This window comes from Cyprinus carpio, chromosome A4 (genome assembly GCF_018340385.1).
Source record: "Cyprinus carpio isolate SPL01 chromosome A4, ASM1834038v1, whole genome shotgun sequence".
Lineage (NCBI taxonomy): Eukaryota > Metazoa > Chordata > Actinopteri > Cypriniformes > Cyprinidae > Cyprinus > Cyprinus carpio.
In genome coordinates, this window is record NC_056575.1 from 11996961 (window position 1) to 12006249 (window position 9289).

A 9289-nucleotide genomic window follows, 5' to 3' on the forward strand; every position below is an offset into this window, starting at 1 on the left:
AAAATATAAAAGCTGTATGTCATTTTGGGTTTTGTCTGTGTAAAAACCCCAAAACCACAATAAACTACCTGAATATCCCCAACAACAGACAGACCAGATGAAAATTCTGTCATCATTTACTCACCATCACATTCCAAACCTGTTCTGAGTTTCTTTCTTCTGCCGAACACAAAATAAGATATTTTAAAGAATGTTGTTAACCAAACAGTGGGCGGTTAGTATCTATTTCTACTGTGTATTATGGAAGTCATGGCTACTGTCAACTTCTTGGTTACCCACAATCCCTTTAACACAGCGCTCAGCGCTGACTGTAAGTCTGATGCCTCAGATGTACCTTTGCTCACACCAGAAAATCTTATTCGAAGTTTGCTTTGTTAGTTTTATGGAAGGGGTCATGTTACTTTGTGTTTATGAACCAATCGTTGCTCCTTTAAAGTGAATCAAATTGTGGTCAGGCATCCTCTTCTTTAGAAAAAATGAAGATGACCTGGGAGGGAGGAAGATCTTGGCAGAATAGTCTCAGATGACCCTGCGTCTCATGCGGGTTCAGTCATCATCAGTATTGCTTGGGCACTCTTTCAATTTAAAATGCATAACACTTATATGTCAAAAGTCAAATGAAAGCCTAAATTTACCTATGTTGTGATAGCTGTGAATGTGCTAAGGGTTCACTAGTTCAACCAACTATTGCTCAATACTGTATTTAAGCCCTCTTTCCTCCTGCACAGGTTCCTCTCTGTAGCATTAGTGTGCCCCTAGAAGACTCGTGGTTATCGGCATCACTGGGTAAAGTCCTTGCTTTTTCTTCCTTGTTAGAATGCAGAGCAATACTACTAAATGGGAAGGAGGCAGTTCCACCCATCCGGTGGACTCAGAGATAATGTCTTGGCTCCACCTTGAAAAGATCAGATACTCATTAAGAGCATCTGAAAAACATTTTATACTGTTAAGCCCTAAAGAGATGTAAAAATTGTTTGTTTGTGTTTGGGAGTGTGTATACACATGTACATAAGTGAGTGTATGCATGTATACATTATTTTTTTTCAATTATATTATAAAAAAATGAATGGTCAGATTGGAAGTAATCACCGGGAATATTTCCTCAGGGTTGAGGGATTGTGTCAAACTGATTTGTATTGGAAAAAAAAAAAATTGAGAACAAAATAAATGAAATTGCTAGGAAATAGGCCTAACAATTCAATAATCCTAACATCTTCTGTTACATCAGTCAGTAATTGTCCCCTTTTAATTATTTTTTTTTAGTTTTTATTTTTTTTTTTTTTTTTTTTTTTAATAATTTATTTATTTATTTATTATTATTATTTTTTTTTTTAATTGTCTGGGTCTGGCTGCCTTATAGAGACTTCTTCTGGTCATCGAAGACATTGACAATATGGAACAGTGGGTATGTTTATTTTTCCCCTAGATTAAAATAAAATAAAATTAAATTAAATTAAAAAATAAAAAAGTCTTGTGTAGTGCAAAGAATTGTTGTGGTAATTCCCCCCTTTTTATTTTATTATTATTATTATTATTATTATTATTTAATAAACCATTTGACCTATGCTTTTTACTATGTAACATCTAAAAAATAATATAAATAAATCCCAAATCATTTTTGGTCTTGGGTCACGACACACCTCCAGGCCGGCAGAGGGCAGCGTTTCAGCGGACGCACGTTGACTTCGGTCTGACGCCACGCCCCCCACGCGCGCGGCAAAAACAAAACTGACGTACGCGCGGTATTTCCCTAAAGATTTTAGATTTATATTTTTTGCAACAGTTTAGTGACAGAAAGCTCTATCAATTCAGAAAATATCACAAGCAAGAAGTTATTATTTCTTGTCCAGCAACCGTTGCTTATTCTCATCCTAAAGGTAAGCACCTTTGATCGTCTCGTTGGAGCTTCAGTGCTGTAAAGCTATCACTACTGCTTTAAACGGCCAAAATTAAGTGAAACCTACAGTTTAACATTGATTCCGAGTGGTTATAAAACTTTAACCTTACATTTAATGGTAATGTTTAAATAATGCAGCTATATTTATTGTGCGTGTAGTTATTAGACAGCCAGCAAATCTCTTGTTTACACTGTGATGTGATTCAGTAAAAAAAAAAAGATATATTATTTTTTGTCAGAGACTGTACAATACAGTACAGGACCAAAGTAAAACATATCTTTGCAAATCAAACACAAAATGTCTAAGCGTTGAGCCTTAACACATTTCTTAATATTTTGGAGTATGGTAATTCATTTTTTATAAAAATGAATTATAATTATGATTTGCAGGGTAGTTTGGAAATACATGGTCATGGATTCTGCAGAGAGAGACTAGATATGCCCATCTGCTGCAGCCGCTGCGGGACCTCACCAAGAACTGGGACATTGACCTGGCCAGCCAGCTTGGAGAGTATCTTGAGGAGGTGAGAAGACACAGACAGACTGATCAAGAACCACCTTAATCGATTTAAAGGGTCATTTTCTAGCCTAAGTATTGTATTGTTGCTGTTGTATGTGTTGACAGCTCGACCAGATGACCATTTCATTTGATGGTGGTTTAAAACCATGATGAACTTTGCAGAGGCTGCACTTTTAAATCCAAGGATCAACCTGCATCTATGGCAGAAAGGTAATAAATATTTGATGTTTTGTGTGTGTGTTGCAGTGATTGATTTCACAAAATATGGCTTTGAATTGAATTACTTTATTTACTCTATTTAGTTATTTTAACAAAATGTTTTATGTGTGTCAGAAAGAAATAAGATTATATTTTATATTAGTGTTTTAATAAAAAAAAATAAAAATAAAGGGATAGCTCACCCAAAAAAAACTAACATTTTTCTGAACATTTTAGTCACCCTCAGGCCAATCAAGATGCAGATGAGTATTTTATTTCTTAATCAGAACAGATTTGAATAAATTTAGCAGTACATCACCCGCCAAAAAAAGAATACAAACAGCTGATAAAAACAAATCCAAAGGTAATCCACACGACTCCAGTCCATCAATAATGTATAGTGAAGTGAAAATCTGCGTTTGTAATAACATGCCTATTGAAGGAAAAAGCTGCGTGTTTGTTAGAAACAAATCTACTATTAAGGCATTTAACGTTACTATCTGTTAGATGCTGAAACAAAACCTCCCCAACATATTGAATGGCCCTGAGTAAAATTTCAGTAATTTTTTATTTTTCAGGTGAACTAATCCTTTAAATATGTCGCAAACTTAAATTGAAGATGTTTTCATTACAAAATGATCCGTTCTGAATATTTAGGTGGAGCTCCTTCACACTCTGGTGTTTCAAAACACTGGACTACATCTCTGACAAAAACAAGAAGTAAGTGTTATAGTCCTGGACCTCCCTTTTCTGTTTAATCTGTTGAATGTGCAGTTGGTTTGTTGCCATGCTATTTTGTCTTTATTTCAACAGGCGTAACAAACAAGGTTCTTCATCCGACGTAACCATGAAAGAAGCCCCTTTCAGGCAATGTAGACGATGATTGTGAGGTGCGTAAAGGAGCAAAAAGGCTTGTTAATTTAAATAAAAATGAAATTGTTTTATATATCTGTGTGAATAATTGAGTATTTTTGACGCAGTTTGATGAGATTGAGCAGGATGAGAATGTCAGCTCTCGGAATATAACGATGAAAGTGCCAACAGAGGTGAGTTGGGTTTCACCTCATCAAAAATTTTGTTTCTACAACTTAATGTGTATACTGGATATCCGTGCTATTCTGCATTTGTGTCTTTGACTGGGTAAACTGGGATAAAATGTATGAGTAAAGTTGATATTTACTATTATTACTGTGTTTAGCCATTAATAAACTTGTATAGCAATCGTCGTGAGTTTTGGTTTGGTGTTTTTTTGGACTAATTCTTTCATATTCTTTTTTTTTTTTTAGCCAGTGAAGATTATCCGTCTCCCTCCTGAATCTCTCATTCCTGTAGAATCACTTGAGAAACAGAAATATCCCCTTCTCAGGTAAAGACACAAACAAAGGAAGTGGTTGCATACTGTTCCTTCTGTAATCTTATTGGTACTACAGTCCAGCAATACCAATCAAGTCCTCTTGCTCTTCAGGAGAATATTATCTGAAACAAGTGACTCATATGCTGGAAATTAAGTTCATACTTACAAAGAACTAAAAATGCTTTACCAAAATGTTTTGTTAATTGTTATCCTATAGTCCTAAAGGGGAGCTTCTTGGCAGTTGTAAGGATTTTCGAATGAATAATTTCTGAATGTAATTCACCATGGACGAATCAGGATTTGATGCGTCTGGGCTCTTCCCTCACTCACTTCCTCAAAGAGGGTCACAGAAATGCAGCACAACTTCTCTGTACATCACCCCCCCGTTTCTTTTTTTTTTTTCTTGCCCTTAGACAACGGTGAGGACACAGACCTTATCGTGTGACATCAATCTATACAGATGTTTTTTGACCCGGGGTGTGTTTCAAACACATTTGTAAAAATCTTAATTTGACCCCAAATTAAACCTGAATCTTATTCCTATATCAAAGACTAATAGATTACCACACTGACCTCTTTTGTTTTTGTCTGATTGTTGTCATCTGGTGTCCAGAAGGAGGAGCTCAGGTTATTGGTGGTTTTGATGAAGATGATGTTGGTGCAGAGGTTCTTCCTCCACTGGAAGATCATGGGATGGAGGTGGAGTCTGAAGAGAGGGTGGAAAGGCATCAGGTACCAAAACTGTTTGTATGGTTTATTGTGATATATTTGGCATTCAGGTAAAGTTTGTTAAAGGTATTTTTTTGTATTGGTCTAGGCCCCCAGTGAGGGGGAGGATGTTTAAGACCGAGGCCCTGCAATACAGCCAGTTCCAGAGGAACCCAAGCATCCCAAGGTAAAGAGAGGTGCACTGGAATTAAACGGCCACTTTTCTTCACACTTAATCACATTCACATGTAGTACATTAAATTACCAATATGATTTTGGTATATTATGTTGGCATTCTGTAATGCATGTTGCATTATCATGGCCTTAGAAAATTAATCAATAACATCTGCATATTCCAGGAAATTGTGGACCCTTGGAAATGGCATGATTCATATGCTGTGTTTGGGGAGGACAAACCCCTAACAAAGACAAAACAGGTGTGTGCTCAATCTGATGATGATGAATCTTCAGGATGTGTGCCTTGATGTGTTTCCATTAAAATGACTCCATTATGGCTTTTTGCTGCTTGACTTTTATTTTCTTCTCGACTCTCTAGGGAAGTGTTATTAAAGTGCCAGCAGGTCTTGAGGAGTCTGGAAAGAGGAAGAGGAAGGGTCCTTCAAAAACTTCAGGACTTTGGGAGCTGGTACTCTAAAGCCTGTAAGTTGTTATCAGGCTGTTATTTAAAAAGGAATGGATGACATAACTGTTTGGATGACTGAGGAGTTGTTTTTTCTTTTACAGTTGAGACCGCGGATCGCAAGCTTAAGAATGGACCTACTTATCCTGGTAATACTTTAAGACCTTGTGCTATATAAAATACATTTTTTTCTAAGAAGTTGTTGTAATTTATACAAATTATATATTTTTTTATATTGTAGACCTTAATTACATCTTTGTGAGTAACATGGGTCAGCGTCTGAAAGTACAGAAGCAGATACTCAGGAAAAGGGTAAGTACAATAAATAAATGCTGTTCTTTTGAACCCTTCTAATTATTAAACAGTCCAGGATTTTTCTATTCATTAAACAAATCAGCATATTAGAAGAATCTGAAGGATCAAGTGACACTGACGACTGGAGTAATGGGTGAAAAGAATTTGGCTTTGCCATCATTGGAATAAATTGTACTTTAAAATATATTAAAATGTAGAACAGTTATTTTAAATTGTGATCAAATTTCAGAATATTACTGTTTTCACTGTATTTTTTATTTTATATCAAATAAATGCCTCTGCGCTTATGAGACTTCTGTCAAAAACATAAAAAATCATACTGACCCTAAACTTTGAACAGTAGTGTATTTGTGATATGTGTGATATATGATAGGTATTTTCTGTTTAAGGGTGTTTTTGTCTCTGATGAGGAGTTAAAGAAAACTTACTTGGAACCAGAGAATATGGAGGACCGGGTCGAGGTTGTCCGGCATCCAGACGAAGAGGGTTAGATGCATACACTAACATGCATGCCTAAAATGATTCCAACCCTAGATTTTTCCCCCCTATACTATGCCTAGAACCATCGTTTAAAATGCACCCAAACATGAACATTTTTGTGGTAATCCCTCAATTTTATTCAGGTGAGGACTTTTCAGATGAGGAGCATGACAACTTGGTTGATGATCTTGAACCCTGCGGAGCACCTTGGTGAACAGGAGCAAAATTTTTCCATGACTTGCATATGAGCCGGATGAGTTATGAAGACCTGGTCAAGAAGAGTGTGGTATGAAAGCTTAAGATCGATTTCCAGGGAAGTAATGATTCATGAATTGGACAGTGCTAGTTTATTCTTTCTGTATGTAGGACCTGTTTCTAGTGAACTCTCAGAAGTACGCGCAGGAGACTGCGTTGTCTCGAAGAGTCAAAGAGTGGGAGGATGGAATTAACCCTCACCTTGCTGCTCAGGTAATGTGGGATGATTCTTGCACGGTTTTAGTAACAGATTGTGATGTTTCTTAAAATGTTCAACATAGAAATAAAATATAGGGAACTATTGGTTACAGTTTAACCCAATTAAATGAGTGTCTTAACATTTTGTGCACAGGAGACCCGTCCAGTTTTTGACATCCATGAGTACGGAGACAGAATTATCCAATCGCTCTCTAGTGTGGGAGTGAAAAAATCATTTGCCTTTGTTGTCAGAGGCAAAGAGAACACAGAAGCCTGCAGATACATGCTGGCTGCGCTACAGCTGGTGGGTATAAAAAGCAATGACTGCTGGTACTATTTACCTAGTTGTGCATTACCATTTAGGCTGTCTGTGCCAATTTGAGCAACTTCTTTGAGATTCGTACTGATACTTGAATTAAAACATAACCTGACAAAAATGGCTATTTCTGTATTACAGGCTAATGATTACACAGTGGAGATTGACAAGAGAGAGGGGCTTGAAGACAGCGTGGATACTATGGAGCTCACGCTACTGACTACACAGAGGGCTCATGAACGTCTCAAAACCTACAATGCACCCTCTGCTTCAGATATTCTCTGAGCTTTTGCTTATGTTTATTGCTTATCATTTCTTACCTTTGACCCCAATCAGAAGCTATTTATCACTGACAGCGTCAAAGAGATAAAAAATCCACACATAGACTTTATATGCTTTTCTAGGTCTTTTTTTGTCCCGTAATTCCTGTATTCTGATATCCAGCACATCACTTTGATGTGGGTTTGGTCTTTAAATATGCTTGGAGGGATGCGAGTCCTGAGATGAAGACATAACAGGTGTTTTCACAGGCATTTTAAGAAGCTAATGCGTCACATTTGGCTAAAATTATGATAACAGTCTGTAAAATGGTTAAAAAGGTATGTTGCTATGCATTCTCTGAAATTTTAATCTCTAAACTGCATGTATGTACAGTTTCTAAGACATTTTTATAAAGTTATAGAACATAAAAATAAAAAATAGTGCTGCACTATTTAAAAAGTCATTTTTGTGTGCGATGTGAGTAAATAGCAGGTGCAACTAACATAGTATTCTGGATTCTTTTTTTTTTTTCGTCTCTGTTTTTTTGAATTTTGAGTTATAGTTTGGATATAAACAGTCTTTTGGTGCCTATTATATGTACTGTTCAGTCTTAATCTACTACACAATTTTAAATCAGAAATAGAACATTCCCCTACCAATCTTTTAATTATGTGATATTTAAGTAATCTTTATAAGCTATTATAGCATTCATTAATATTTTGAATTAGATTTTTATATTTTCCCTTTTCATTTTAATTTAGGTTTTAAAATTACTTTTTTTTTTTTTTTGGTACTTAATCTTATTTCTGTTATTCATCTAAAATTTCATATAATTATCTTAAATCTAATTAAATTTCAATTACAAAAAAATATAGTTTTAGTTTACCTTTTAATTAACAACACTGTTTAGTATGAACATTAGGAACTAGGATGTGGTTGATCAGCATTTCATAATTAGGCTTTATTGTGCAAACACATTTTCCAATTATTAAGATTAATCTGGAAATAATTTAACGTAGTTTTTCATGTGATTACGTATACCTTCAGCAATCTGTACATCATTTTTCATTCTATTGTAGTAGTCCAGGAAGAGTCCGTCTGGGTTTACCAGGTAGATGATGATGGTGTGGTCCACAATATAATCTCCATCCTCATCTTTAGGCCCAGCGCTGGCGTAGACCCTATAATCCCGTCCTGCCTGCTTCACTTCCTCCGCAGTACCCGTCAATCCGATCAGCCGGGGATGGAAATCTTTTACGTACTTGGCCATGGCAGCCACGTCATCTCTCTCGGGGTCAACAGTGATAAAAAGTGGCTGGACGGGGGGCAGGCTGGGGTCTTTATCAAGAGTACGCACCACATTGGTCAATTTATCCAGCTCGTCTGGGCAGATATCCGGACAGTGGGTGAAGCCGAAGTATAAGAGCACCCAGCGGCCCAGGAAATCACGTTTGGTCCTTCGCTGTCCTGTGTGATCCAACAGACTGAAGTCTCCCTGTCCGACTGCCACTTTTCTCAACTGCTCCAGTCTCTGCATCTGGATCTTCTGTTGTTTCTCCTGATAAACATACCACCACGTACCAATAATACCACCTCCGAAAAGCAGCGTCGCCACTAAGCGTGTTCGCAGTTTGATCCCTGCGGATGAGCCTGGGTTTGGCGATTTAGAAGAGCCTTGAGAGTAAAAAGCTCTTTGTTCTCCAAGTAACCATGGTAGACGGCAGTGTCGTGGAGGAAAACCTTGAGCTGATGTTCTAATATGGGACATATGTGTCTTTTTGAGAGATCTGCATGAGGGGAATGTGGACTTTTGGGATATGATGTGAAAGCGGAAATTATTTCTCTCATTGTTGACTGTTGGATGCTCCGTGACCTCACATGCCAATCCAGTCCTCTGAGGCAGCGGAGTCTCAACATCCTCAGAATAACTGATGGAGACAAACGAAAAAGAATAAGAAATGGAGTGAGCTGAGCAACTTCAAATGTCCTGATAAACTACAGGTTTTGAATCCTAGAGATCCGCCTTCCTACAGACAGTCACACTTTCAATTTCAAGTGGAAAGACCCTGACTATCTGGTTCATCAGGTGTGTTTATTCAGGATTTGAGCAGGTAGATCTCCAGAAACTGGATCACAATCTGTTTATT

General features: G+C 37.0%; 1 protein-coding gene, 1 long non-coding RNA gene and 1 pseudogene across 2 annotated transcripts; 2 read left to right on the plus strand and 1 right to left on the minus strand.

Annotated features, from left to right (window-relative positions):
• Window positions 1–2331: 2331 nt before the first annotated feature.
• Window positions 2332–3336, plus strand: LOC122139984. Its single transcript, XR_006156709.1, has 3 exons — window positions 2332–2421; window positions 2523–2627; window positions 3273–3336. It is a non-coding gene; the product is annotated as an uncharacterized LOC122139984 (long non-coding RNA).
• A 66-nt stretch (window positions 3337–3402) lies between these two features.
• On the plus strand, window positions 3403–7605 carry LOC122139401 (annotated as a pseudogene).
• Window positions 7606–8084: 479 nt separating this feature from the next.
• Window positions 8085–8941, minus strand: LOC122139987 (protein SCO2 homolog, mitochondrial-like). The gene has a single exon (XM_042741134.1). The coding sequence runs from the start codon at window positions 8908–8910 to the stop codon at window positions 8137–8139; it is 774 nt and encodes a 257-aa protein (XP_042597068.1). The 5' UTR covers window positions 8911–8941; the 3' UTR covers window positions 8085–8136.
• Between the last annotated feature and the right edge of the window lie 348 nt (window positions 8942–9289).

Excerpts from the sequence above, each read along its gene's own strand:
- LOC122139987 (XM_042741134.1), bottom strand. The coding sequence starts at position 8,910 with ATGTCCCATATTAGAACATCAGCTCAAGGTTTTCCTCCACGACACTGC.